At 38.5% G+C, this 14,648-nt stretch overlaps 1 protein-coding gene across 7 annotated transcripts in view; it reads right to left on the bottom strand.

Moving 5' to 3' along the window:
* GRIA3 (glutamate ionotropic receptor AMPA type subunit 3) overlaps positions 1 to 14,648 on the bottom strand; it is a 483,327-nt gene that overhangs the window by 357,061 nt on the left and 111,618 nt on the right. For all 7 annotated transcript variants that reach the window (XM_019657922.1, XM_019657921.1, XM_019657923.1 and 4 more), the window contains one exon: positions 8,499 to 8,738. In XM_019657922.1, the coding sequence (XP_019513467.1) occupies positions 8,499 to 8,738 (240 nt within the window). The remainder of the gene's footprint in view (positions 1 to 8,498; positions 8,739 to 14,648) is intronic.

The raw sequence follows: 14,648 nt of genomic DNA on the forward strand, positions 1-14,648 counted from the left end.
CCTCCCTCCCCACTGAGGACCACTGTTCTATAATGATAATAAAATAATGAAATGAAATTATTGAGCACCTTACTATGTTCAGCTCTGTGCTAAAACACAACATGTATTCTTTTGTTTCACTTCTAAAACAACACTGCCTGCTTTAATTGTTGTTGTAAGGGGCTCCAGGGGACGAATCTCAAAGTCCTAGTTGTAGGTCTAAGCCACAGTACGTCCTTTTCCCAAGAAACATTTAGAAGAGCCTTCTGAAGGACCTCTCAGTTTCAACCCTGAATTTATAAAACACATCAGCTAACCCTTAATGATGTAAGGACCATCCATTCATTGAAAACTAGATGTTCAGTTTAGTGAGGGTTAATTCCTCAAAGAGCTTCAATGAAAAACAATGAAAGGTCAGAGCAAAAGCAGCCCTGCCAGCTGTCACTTCTTTTTTTTTTCAGAGATGTGAATAGTATTCCAAACAGCATGGTAGGTAGGCTAGAGATCTATTTCTTTTGCTAATTTGGTGGCATTGTATCTCAGGAAGCAGAATTTCTAGCTAGCTGACTGAAGTGTCATTCCTACTCTAAATCCAGGCCAGCTGTCTTGCAAACAATGCCATCAGTTACAAGAAGGACTGGGCAAAGAAAGGTGGATAAACCAGTATCAATTTGTCTTTCTGTGGGAAAAGGTGACTACTTAAAGCACATCTCCTGATGGTGACACCATCTCTGAATATGAAGAAGAACCCAAGAAAGAAAATTTGACATTTAACTTAAATTAGTGTGTCCCTGGAGAGGAATGTATCTCTCTGGCTGTGAAGTCAATTCAAACTCAAATTCACTGCCACCAAGGAGTTAAAAATACATTAAAATTAGTCATGCCATTTGATGAAGAAATATTCTACTTACAGAAAATACCTTTACAGGAAAACTGTCTTTCTGAGTCTGAAAATATTACAGTAAACAGGATCTAATCACAGTGAAGCCTTTTTTCAGCTTTGCATGACAGCTGTAAAATATGACAACATTTATTAATAGTCACTGCAGTCTGATCTGCAGCATTGGAGAGCTACAGCAAAATATATTAAGCTACTGAGAGAACAATTTCCACAGTAACTAATATTTAGCTTTTGAAAGGGTAGTTTAATGTCTTGTGATTTTTTCCCCCTACTGATGATCCAAACCCAGGAACAAGCTAGGAAGCTAATAACCTTTGTGGAGAGGAAGTGTTTAAATGATAATTTATTTCAAGAGCTGACAACAAATTGCTCGGCGCGCTTTCTCTTTTTATGCCCCAAAGCAGTCAAGGATGTGCAAATGGAAGTATTAAAAAATATGACAGCTTCAGTATTTTCATTTTCAATGAAATTCTCATTACAGACATATGTACAGCCTTTTATTCACAATCCAGTCCAAATAGTCTTTCACTGTTATTATTGTGCAGGCTCTCAAGATGCTCTCCTAGTTGAAGACTCATCACAATAGATTAGGCAGGCTGCAGAAACTGCCAAATGTTTCAGGAACTGTCAACCCCGATTACTGCTGCTCAAACAGGGGAATTTAGTATCTGTCGTTCATAGGATAATGTACTCTCTGGGCCTTCCTAATTTATTCGGATGTAAAAAGTTGCTTGAATTTCAATAAAAACTCTCTTGGCTTCACTTTTCCCAGGAGGCAAATGGACATGACTAGAATTGAAGCCATCTGTTACCTTCACACATCCTTTAATCAGTTCTTAAAGTGTAGGAAGAAAAAAAAATCCATTTATTGTCTTTTTTTTTTCTTTTGAAATCAAGGTACCTGCTACTTTCCTTTAAAGTTCCTCCAAGTATTCATGGCAGAACCTATCATAGGTCTGTCCATGCTTTCTTGTTCTTCAGCCAAAACAGCCCCTTAGTGATGAGGACCTGTGGGTTCAGATCTTTCTGTGTTCTGGAAACTGTCTCTGCCCCAGAGAGGAATCTATGAGTTCCCTTCACCTCAGAGTCAGGTCCCCACCACAGCATTTCATGAGTGTGAACCATGGACAAACCTACCTGTCTGGCTGCATTTAATACTTTTGATACACATCTGCCCTTTAACATGGAGTTTTGACCTGCTGCCTATTTGGATCCCTTGAATTATGGGACCACCAGTTCTTGCATTCATTTGTGAACATCAGGCTTTAAGAAGGAAACTGACAACTGGAGTGCATCCAGGAAGACAACTAGGTTAGGGAAGGTGTAGGTGCCAGATCCTTTGAAGAATGGCAGAAGAAAAGACTTTGAGAAAAAGCAATAGCAGTTTTCAAATGTTAAAAGTGTGGGAGACATCATGTCAGCCCAGCGAGAAACATGCATAGACTGTGGCAGACCTGGTTTGAAATTCTGGTTTCATTACTTTGGCATACTAAGCTGTGTGACCCTAGGAGTCATTATGTAACCTTTTTATGCCTTGGTTTTCTCAGTGGTAATGATGCAGGGATGCCATAAGGATTAAATGTGATAATTCATAAACTCTGGGCCTAATGTGTAATAAGTGCTTAAGAAGTGACAGCTGCTCTTATTCAACTAAGATGATAAAATGATGAAGATAGGGATTTGTTGATTTGTGCCATTTATTGGTGCACGTGTGTGTGTTTGTGTGTGTGTGTGTGTGTGTGTGTGTGTGTGTGTAAAGCAAGAGGGAGGGAGAAGGAAAGAAGGGTGAGAAAAAGACAGAGAGACACAGAGAGACGAGAGAGAGAGAAATGCTGTGATTTATTTGGCAAAGTAGAACTAGATGAAAGGGACAAAAGCTAGGTTATGTAAGTAGGTGGTAAATGGCAACATGCAGGAAGGTGTGAGGAGTTGAAGCTCTGCTTGCCTCTCAGTAGAGTTAAAATCCAGTCAATCTGAAAACATTAACAATCTTCTGAGAAATGGCCTTTTTCTCCTTGTCTTGGGGAATTTCTTTAGCTCTTACACACTTTGAAATCATCCAACATTTTCCACCTTCCTGGCTATCTGGCAATACTTTAATCTTTTCATAAGGTGCCTGCTTCAATGAATGTAAATGTCATTGGTGGATGGGGAACAGTTAAGTTAAAATTAATTTTTTTCCAGGTCTCTGAGATAAATCACTGTTTCAGCAACAGGATTGTTAACTCCTCAAAGGCAAGACCTAATTCTGTCTCTTTTAAACACTGTCAGTGGCCTCGCACAAGGTAGCACTAGGAGACACCCAATAATTGCTTGTTGACTAAAGGACTATTTGTTTCCACTGCCCATTTTCCTGCTGCAACATTCAAGAGCAAATAGAAAGGTCTGTTAGAAGGCTGTTGACTACCAGAGAGTTACTTGGAAACTGAGTATGGAGTTTCAGGTTGAGAATGGGAAACAGCAGGAGTTTATTGGACACTGGCAAGAAGGTAGGGGCTTGTTGCCTGAAAGGACACTTAGAGTTATTATCTCATTATCTAAACTGAGAGCCACAGCCTGGGCCAGATTTTTTCATCTCTGTGGGCTGCGCCTGTTGAAGCCAAGGAGAGTTGTCAGGTGCAGGAGAAAGTCTGGCTGTATTTCTCAAGTATGTTGCTGTTCTAGAGAAAATGTCACCACCACAGAGAACTAGGTCACTTGCATCCAAAGGATAGGTCTAATAGAAAACTGGAAGAAGTGGCCACCTCCCTGGCATGTCTTTAGGACTTTCTAAACAGGAAAGTGTGTGGACAAGGGACCTCCAAATTGGACTTGTGGTGCCTGGGATCCCAGAATTAAAAGGTCACAATTTGGATTAGAAGTTTATTTCACAGAAGGCCTTTACCTGAATTGAAATTTCTTCCCTGGGTGCACTAACACATCAAGTCAGTCATAGCCATAGATAAATTAGCATGAATAAATTGGTCAGCTGAACTATTGTCACTAGCATAGAAAGACTATTAATCAGTGGAATCAAAATATAAGACAGAAAAGTTTTTATGGAGGTGTGGAGGCAGGTTGAGTCAGAGATGTCTAAGCTCTGCTACTGCCAGGGAGAACAGGTGTCAACAAGTGTCATAGTGAGGAGCTCTGGGTAAATAAAACAGGGGTGTCAATAAAGAGGAGAGGGTATAGAGATTACAGGTATTCCACTTAGTCAACCTCATAATTTTTCTAAGAGCTGAGTTTTTGTAATAGCACCAAGAGTACAATTTTCAACTTTGTATTAATGAACCAAGGTGGTGACTAAGTAAGCAAAGTGATGACCTGCAAACACAAATCAGACCTTTCTCTACGGACAGAAATCAAAGCATAGCCAGCAAAACCTTGAAGTCCACTCAATGTTTCATAATCTCACAGATAGTATTACCCTGATTGTCCTACAAATCTTTTAAAAGACCTCAAATATTTAACCCATTTCTCATCTCCTCACTCATCTCTTCCTTTATACAGTGGAGTCAAATCATTTGTATATTTAATTTATTTGAATGTAATTATAGGTGCTCCCTTCTGTCTCTGTCTTCCATTTCTCTCTTATGTAATTTAAAATATTCTAAAATTACATTTTTCAGTTGTAATTTCTCCCCATAATTTTTATTTCTAAAGCAATAGATAATCCTTGTAGAAAATGAGAAGATATATAATATTTTATTGAATATTTTGAAGAACTGTATCACATGGCTTGATTTTATAAACTGGGATTTCTTTCTTTGATTTATAAATTGAGTTTTTTCTCCTCTCTCTCTCTCTCTCTCTCTCTCTCTCTCTCTCTCTCTCTCCATCCACCTCCCTCCCTTCCCTTCCATTCTTTGTTTCTCTCTCTTTCTTTTAACCCAACATTGAAAAACAAAACAAAACAAAATATTGGCTTATTCTTGATGAATCAATAATGGATTTGGGAAAATACTAACTATGTATCCACACCTGTGCTATGTACCAGGCTGGGCACAAAGTATAAATTTAGGGGCCAATCAATTGTTTATTATCATGTTGGAGAGAAGGGCTTTAGAAGGTATATAACAGACCCAGTGAAATAATAATGGAAAGCAGTTATGTTAAGTGCCAAGCGAATGACATGGACAAAAGGGCTCTGTGGGGGTTCAGAAGCAGGCAAGATCTCTGCTCCTCAAAACTGGTTCTCCTTCTCCCTAGTCACCTCAGCAAATAGGATCACCAGCTTACCCAGTCTCTCAAGCCAAAGCTCAGCAGTCATCCATGAATCCTTGTCACTAATATCACATAGTCAATCTGTCCCAAGCTCTGCTGATTCTATGTGTAAAATCTATTTCAACTCCATTCACTTTTCTCCATCTCTAGCCTAGTCTAAACTACCATCATTTCTCACCTAGATGACCACAATGTCCCTTTAATTGTTTTCCCTTCCTTCTCTCTTGCACCACACTCCATTCTCTACAGAAACTTATGTGAGATCATGTGACTTCCCTGCCCAGAATCATTCCCTGCTCAATGACTTCTCATTACAGTTAGAATAAAATTCATACTCCTTACTATGGCTTTTGTCCATACTCCATAGTTATTATCTGGCTATTTTCTACCTCTACAGTCTCATCTCAGGCCACTTACTAACCTTTAGCCACACTTGTCTTCTTTCAGGTCTTCAAACATGCCAAGCTCTTTCCTGCCACAGGGCGTTTGCAATTGCTATTTCCACTGCTTGAAACTCTTTCCCTCTGTTCTTCATCCTTTACTTCTAATCCTTTACTTCTCAGTTTAATTTCTCTTTCTCAATGAAGATGTCACTGAGAATCCTTGTAAAATTAGGTCGTATCCATTAATATCTTTGTTTCCTTCATAGCACCTTACCTAAATGTTTAATTATTTTATTTGTTGGTTTACTTATTTTTTCTATCTTTCTCATTAGAATATAAACTTTATAACAGCAGGGACCATGTCTATCTTGTTCATTATTGTAACCATAGCACCTACTGAATGAATAAATGAATGAATCATTGTGAGCTGAAGTAGTCAAAGAAGGCTGGCTACCTTGGGGAGGAAGAGTTTGAAGTGGATTTTGAAAAATGGAACAATAGGCAGGATTTTCATAATTAAGATCAAGGAAAGAATTCCAGGTAGTAGTAGAAGTTAAGATGCTGAGAAAAGCATGATTCTGGCACATTTGGGTAACAGTGAAAAATGGAAGCTGCCTGCAGTAGAAGGTTCTCATTAGGTGATATAGGGACAATGGGTTTGTTAGTTGGTTGAGGAATAATTACATTGACCCTTGAAGAATAGACCATTTATTTTTCTTTTCAATGTAGGCAGTAGAAGCCATTGAAAATTTTGGAACAGGGTCATGGTACAGTGTTTTAAGAAGTCTTTCCAAGGAGGAAATTAGTATAAGAGATTGCAGAAAGTATTTATTAAATAGAACAGATTTATCCCACCAGTTAAATGGCGATAGAGGAAAAAATATGAACACACATGAGTCAGAAAGGTTTCTTTTGGCTCCAAGGCCATAGAATTGTCTGAAGTATTTACTGAGATGATTTGGAAAAAAAAGATAAGGGAAAAAATAGATATAGATGGACTTTTGCTTCCTTTCCTCTAATAAAAAGCTAATGAACAAAGAAGGGTCATGAGAGATGAGGAAAATATGCATTACCTTTATCTCCTGATTTTGAATAAATGGGAGGTTACATTATTAGTATAACTGATATTTAGTTTCTAAAATGTCCAGGAAAGAAGCTATCTGATTTACAAACTTTCGTTCTGAAAATTAGATTGTTATGCACTAAATTACACTGTATACAGTACATGGAAATAAGCTAATTCAGCCTCAGTGTTTGAAAGAAATGAAATGCATTAAAATTTAACAAATTATAAATTAGAATGTTCAAACTCTTTGGTTGCCCTAGCCAGGCAAGGCTCTGCAGGAACACACAGCACTCCTTCCTAATTTTGCCCTTTATTCGTGTTATTTTCCTCTTCTTGAAACCCCTTCTCCCTTTTCTGTCATCATCCACAAATTACATATCCTTCAAACTCCTCCAGCCAGCCTTCTCTGAAAACTCTACTTTCCTAGAGTGCTACCTTTTCACAATTCTTACAGTAAGCAGAGTCTTTAGTGCAGTACTCAATTTGATATTGGTTTATGTTGTTCATTAATTGTTTTATGAATATCCTTTTCTGTCTACCCTCATTGGAACTGTATTATATAAACATCTATCACAAAATTTGAATATACCACTGGGGGTTGATAACAGCATGCAGAATTGGTTGACTAACTGATAATTTGTAAGTGAGGATTAATAGCAAGATACAAAGTGTCCTGTATCTAGTATACTATCTCAAAAAAAGTTGTAGAATATTACATTAAGAAGGGACATATATTCGGTGAGGAGATCAAGGCCATGAGAGCTTCAATGAGTTGGTTAAAGTCAGAGAGCTAGGTAGTGGCAGAACATGGACTATAACTCTGATCATGAGATGATCAAGTTCGTGAAATTTGATAATATTTTGAAGATAAGTACCATAGACAAATATAGGCCTTAGTATTTCCTGGTGGGGTTTGATGACACATCAGAATGAGAATGAAGGAAAAGTAGTCTGGGTTCCCCAAAACAAAATGGTGCTTCAAGTTAAGTTACCTAGGAGGACATTCTTTCCAGGGACTACATAAGCAGCAGGCCTCCCATTTGCTCTTTCCTTCTCTGAGTCCAAAAACCTTGAGTTAGAAAGAACCATTTCTAGCCTTTAACCAGGGTTACAGGCAAACAAATAAAGCAACATTGTCTTTTGAAATCTCATGGTGATAGGATCCCCTGGTTTTAATGAGGAACCCCTCAAAGATAACTGAGTTTTAGAAGAGTCTATTTAGCTGAATTATGATGTGTATACCTAATTGTATACTATTTAAGATCAAACCCTAAATTTCTGAGACTGTTTCAATATAATGTGTCCTCAATATATTATCTCACTATTAGAAAAAACAAAACAAAACATTCATCCCTAAAGCCCAGTTTAGCCAGACTCCACTCATTATTTCCTTCAGATAATTAATTGTTAAGGATTTATAATCTGAAGACCTAATGTAATCTAGTAGAACAAGCCTTGGACGCAGGAGACAATTACACCAGTCCAAACTCTGTGGTTGAACTACTGTGTGAAAAAGCACTTTTCCTCTTTGGGTTCTAGTTTTCTCATCTATGAAATGGGGATAATTATAGTCTCTGATAGAATTAATTCTCCAAAACTTTTCAGCTTGGGCCTCTCTCTCTATTTTAGATTATACTGCTTTTTACATTGTATATTTTAGACCAGGTAAATTATTTGGGCAGGTGCTCTTTTTCAACAACAGTGACTCAACCAGGAGTGTATCCCAGACTCCTTTTCAGAGTTGGAGGTGAGAGGACATATAAAGTTTAAAAAATTAGTTCTAAAAATACCACTCCTGCAATTTTTTGGTATTAGCCTTCAATTCATTTTGAATGTTAAATACAATTTAAATGGAGTATTAGATTTTACTTATTGGAAAAGAAGGGAATAAACATGAGTTGAAGAAGGTTAAACACCACTGCTACATGAGTATTCAAAGAGGAAGGCAGATGCCTCTTCTTACCTCTTTCTGTGTCATAGAGGTACACAAACTTCTCCCACTTGTAGTGACCCAGAAGACTCAGAATAGCACCCTTCAAGGCTGGGCGCATCTGGATGACAAACTGTACATCTGCATCAGTGGGGAAGCTGGGCGTGACAAACGATGTGTGCAGGGCCCCACAGAAGGAGGTCAGAGTGTTCATTGACATCTGGTCATAGAATCCAAAGATGGCATACACCCCTCTTGAGAACTGGGAGCAGACTGCAATGAGATGAAGAGAAAGAAATTTCAATAATCCTGTAGTCCATTGCTGTAGCTTATAGGGTTGGAAATACAATAGTTAGGCTTTGTCTCTAAATGACATACCTCAACAGAAAACCAAGATCTCTGAAGTCTCTAGAAGCGCTTAAAAGCCTGGTTGTCCAGCAAAAGAATAAGGAAAGGAAGAACATATTTGATACAGTTGCATATTCTCTATATCTACAATGGGCAGGAAACTAAGAAAACGTGGGAAGGGAAGAGGTGAAGGTTGTCTTACCCTTTTGCAGTAACCCTCCCAGCTCACCTCCAGGGTACTTGGTGCTCTCGTACTTCCACCACAGCTGCCAAGGAGCCTCATAGTGTATCCATACCCCCATCAAGGTACAACTGTCTTGTGTCTTACCCCTTCATTGTGTTTTCTACTAGGTGACAAGAATGACTGATGATTCAGTCAGACAAACTGCTAACGTGTCTGCTGGGAAATGTGCTATTCTTTGTATGTTACATAATGCTTTAAGCATAGTTGTGTTACTACTAAGACCCTTAATATAGGCTACCAATAAAGAAGATTTCAGATTCTGGGCAGGCCATTGGCAAGACTGGTCTGTCAGTGCCCAGTGTGTCTGTCATGTGCGGTAAGTGGGCCTATTCTGCCTATGTGTAATTGACAGTTTTATCCTGATCCTTTTGCATTTATCTTCTAGATCTATTAACCCACACATAGAACTTTCATGTCCTCCTCATAATTGTGGGCAGCTTCATTTCTTTTTTTAATTAAAATGTATTGGGGTGAGAATGGTTAATAAAATTACATAGGTTTCAAGTGTACAATTCTGTAATACATCATCTATATATCACATTGTGTGTTTACCACCCAGAGTCAGTTCTCCTTCCATCACCATATATTTGACTCCCTTTACCCTCTTCTACTATCCCCTCTCCCCTCTTACCTTCTGGTAACCACTAAACTATTGTATGTGTCTATGAGTTTTTGTTTCTTTATTTGTTTGTCTTGTTCCTTTGTTGCTTTCAGTTTTATATTCCATATATCAGTGAAGTCATATGGTTCTTGACTTTTTCTGTCTGACTTGTTTCACTTAGCATGATAATCTCAAGATCCATTCATTTTGTCTCACATGGCACTATTTCATCTTTCTTATGGCAGAATAGTATTCCATTGTGTATATATACCACATCTTCTTTATCCAATCATGTATTGAAGGACACTTTGGTTATTTCCATGTCTTGGCCACCATACATAAAGCTGCAATGGACCTCGGAGCACATACATCTTAAAGATATATGTTAAACATATATGTGCTCCGATGGACAGCTTCATTTCAAAGTAGGTCACACTGCCACCTCTTCTCTCTTCTAGCCCAGATGAGCTTAAAACTATGAACCAATGTCAATATTACCTTAGGTAGAACATAATTAGCAAAGCAAATCAACTACAACAACATTGTGTAGTACATTCCCAAAACAAGAGGAAATGATCTTTAGATTACCTGCACTACTGCTTCCTTTTTTTTCATGTGAAGCAGAAGAACAGGCAGCTGATAAAGTGCTGTGATATAAGGGGTCCTGCATGGTCTCCCTTATCTGCGAGGAAGCCACTACTAGGTTTAGCGTGTTGAAAAAAAGTCTGTGGCTTGCGAAGGGGATTAAATGGAAACTTTTTTTTTGCCATTAGCATGTCAAGATGAATTAATATGCTTGGTTAGATTCCAGGATGAATGGTAAAGCAGACGGGCAAGTTAAGATAGGGATGGGTGGATCAGAGAAGAGAATGTAAAGGGCCTTGTGTCCTCCCTGAGAGGAGAAACACTGAAGGCACTGGGCACTAGAAAGAAGGTAAGCATTGAAAGTAGAACAAAATCAAATAGAAAACCAATTGAATTAATTTATTGACTGCTTTGTGAGAATCAAAGAGTTTTCAGTATTTGTGGTATCTTGCTTTACATCCATTCTGTTTAAACCTATATTGATTAGGGATGTTGCCTTTTATCAGCCAAACTCATTAGTTATTGGCTTGAGAGTAACATTTCAAAGCTGATTATCAGCCACTCAAGTATCTCTGTCAGGAAAGATAATAGCTTAAAACTTGAGGAATTCTAAGTCACCCACAAACACATGCACAAGAAAGTCTATGTTAAAAGGAGAAAGCTAACTAGAGAATGAATCTGAAGCACTTCATGACAGGGTGCCAAAGGGAGTATTCAGAAACAAAAAGGAAGTGGCTAGTAGCCACGTTGCCTTGGTCATCACCAAGGGAAACATAAGGCGGGCCCCACTCCCAAATGCATCCTGTTAATGGAGGTTTTGCAGTACAAGGTCAAATCTTGGCTGGTGTGCATAATGCTTTGTATAAAATTGATAATAATAACAGCCATTGAATGCTTGGTAGGTACCAGGCACTGTGCTAAATATTATACAAATATTATCTCATTTAATATTCCCAACAACCTCATGAGGTATTGCTATTATTTCTATTTAACAGATAAGAATTCTGAGCCAAAAAATGTTCTATCACTTGAGTGGAGGAGCAAGGATTTGAATCTAAGTCTCTCCAACTCCAAAACTCACACTCCCTGGGTCCCAAAACCACTAATGACATTAAAGAATAATTATTGGCCCAAATGACATAGGGTTTTCAAGTTTAGCAAATAAAAATATAGAATATCAAATTAAATGTGAACTTCAGATAAATTATTTTTAATATAAGTATGCCTCAAATTAATAGATATACTAAAAATTATTTGTTGTTTATTTGAAATTAAAATTTAACTGATGATCCTGAATTTTATCTGGCTACCCTAGAAACAACTGTTATTAATGGTCATGGGGCTAGAAAACTGGAACAAGCAATCATGGCCCTTCACCCAAAATGATGCAAGAGGTAGCCAGTAATTCTTGGATCCATACCAACTAGTGTGTAAGAACCAAGAGAAAGAGAAGGATCCATGAACCCCACACAAAAATAACCTCATGAGGGAAATGCAATATATTTTCAAAAAGGAGAACCCTAACCTGACTAAATTAAGGACAATAATTGAGGGAGAAATAAACTCGGAGAGAGGCAAACTTATAGTTACGATCAATTTAGAGTTTCAAAAAGCCCTTGATACATTGGAAGGAAACAAAAAAAAATAAAATAAAACAAAAGTATGTTATAGTAGTAACATTCTGGTTAATAAAAATATAGTATTTTTGAATCTCAGGGGTGCAGAATTAATTAATCATTACTAGTACACATATGAATCTTTCATATTTTATTTATTGCATTTATTTATCTATTTATTTAAAATACAATGAACACCCATAAATCCATCCCCCAACCCAAGAACTATAGCATTACTGATAACATATTTTTACCTATGCCTTCCTCCTCTATTCTATCTTCCTGTTTTGACCTCTCCCTCCTTCTGAGGTAACTACTATCCTGAATTTTGCATTTATCATTCATTACCTTGGTCATCTAAAAATATACAAACACACACCCCTAAACAATATGTTGTTTTTGATTGTTTTAAAACTTTATAAGAAGGGAATCACGTTATATAAGTGAAACCCAGACTCCAGGAAGCAGCATGCAGTAAAATCTTAAAACCTATGTATGATGAAAAGCAAAATGAGACAAAGGGAGACCTTATAAAAATGTGTGAGTGAGCAAATGTGAGGGAACCCAGTGAAAATAAAAACATTCTGAACTAAGCTTAAAGCCTTGGTTGTGGCTCAGGCAAGGCATTTAAGAGTATTATAGATCAGCAGCAACCAACCCTCAGGGAACACTAGACTACTGTGGTCTAACAGGCAGACATACGGTGATGAACATCAACAAGAAGAATGTTAGGAGAAAATCAGTAAATGTTATATTTCCTTCATATAAAACAGATGTGCAGCTGCCTTGCAAGTACTATTGTGCACAGTTACTCTTGCTGTAACTCAACATACACAAGGATTGTTAGTCGAAGGCCCAGTGGGGAAGACAAGTGCCATATAAGGACAGGGTTAATAGCCTCTGAGAGAAGCTGGGGCATAAGAGGCTTGTGCATGGCCTCTCACAGTGGAACCCTGGGCCCATTCCTGGCTGCAGGAAGTAAGGCTGAATGGAACATTAAGCTGACCCAAAAGACGTGTCTATGTTTTTGGATTCTTAGAATGTTTGAGCTAGAAGGAACTTAAAGACTATTTTATTCAGTCATTTTCCAAGCATAGTTTTTTGCATGAAATCCTTTCTCCAAATGAAAATTTATGTGGAAAAGCTTAATATATAAGTGATAAAGTGGAGCTCTTTTGATTCAACAGAGTTCCACTGATGCCTTCCTGTCATAAAGAAACTGTGACAAAAAGAGAGGAAGTGTCTTGCACAAGGTCACACAATGAATTATGAGCCAGTCACTTAGAAATGCTTTATCAGCATCTTTACAGCATACCTATGCCAGAGCTATATAGGACAGCATGGGTCAGAATTTGTGTGCCGTGAAAGTGACTTACCCTTAATGGCTAGCTCTCTGCATAGATGGATCCACCAGGGGTTTCCCATGACTCATTTTCTGGCTGCTTCTCTTACTTTGTCCAGTCCCAAATATCAACAATGAGATTAGGTGGCAGATTGGTGATATTTTGAAACTCATGATTCTTTGGGGGCAATATCTGTTACCTTTGCCTGAATCCTTAATGCACCATATCTATTTCTTTATCTCAGAAGACTAGTCCTTGGTAAAATGATGCTGGAAGTAATAGTTATCTTGGAAATCTTATGAAGCCTTGAAGTGCAGAGGTAAGAATAACAGTGCAGGGCCGGCCGAGTGGCGCACTGGTTAAGAGTTGGCTTGGGATGCCAGCTCTGAGCAGCAGGGCCCCAGTTCGGATCCCACATGAGGGCCAGTGATGCTGCTCCCTCTACAGCTAAGATGGTGAACAACAGCTCACCGTGGAGCTGGGCTGCCGTGAGTCACCGGCGACAGCATAGGCTGCAATGGTGTTGGTTGGCAGCGGGTGTGCGCTTTCATGAGCTGCTGTGTGCCACCGTGAATGGCAGTCCAATGGCTGGCAAGCGACTGCCTCACCCAGGAAGAGGGCAATAATAATACCAGCATGGGCCAGTGAAGCAAAGTCCTCCACAACTAGATTGAAGAACTAAAGGACAGCAACTTGTCTGTTCCCCTTCTCCGATTCCCTAACGCTGTTCCCCTCCCCCAATTCCCCAATTAAAAAAAATAACAGTTCATGGCTCTGCCAGTCTTAAGCTACATGACTTTGTGCATGTTATTTAACCTCTCTGAGCCTCAGTACAGGAAGGTTCTGGAATTAGCCTGTATAGGTTGAAGTCCTGAATCCATTACTTATAAGACAAGTGACTTAATATCTCCATGCTTCTGACCTAGTTTCCTCATCTGTAAAATTAGAATAATAGTGCCTGTTTCAGCATTGGTTGTGAAAGTTAAAATGAGTTTATTTATGGGAAGCATATATAACAGGGGCTGGCACATAATAGATAATCAATGCTAGTAACTTATTCACATAACAAACATCTATTGACCATCTCCTATGTGCAAGGCACTGTCATAGGTATTGGGAGACACAGAAGAGAAAAAAAAATCCTGTCCTCTTGGAAATTATATACTAGTTAAAGAAAAAGACAATAATAAATGAGATAAATAAAATATAAAATATGTATTAGTTGGAGACATCACAGAAATGGCAGCATGAGGAGTGCTTTTAGAAATCTCCCCTGGAAGTTGCAACAAATTGGGCAGCTATAATTCAATAAAGGATTCCCTGCACAGCACAAATAAGCCTGAGAGACCCACACATCAAGTCACCTGAAGGTGGATAAATTGGGCAAGCAGGGGAGGAGAGAAGTGGGAAGTACAGAGATGTGGGCTGAGGGCCCACAGGATGCAG

Source organism: Hipposideros armiger, unplaced genomic scaffold (assembly GCF_001890085.2).
Source record: "Hipposideros armiger isolate ML-2016 unplaced genomic scaffold, ASM189008v1 scaffold_281, whole genome shotgun sequence".
Classification (NCBI taxonomy): Eukaryota; Metazoa; Chordata; class Mammalia; order Chiroptera; family Hipposideridae; genus Hipposideros; species Hipposideros armiger.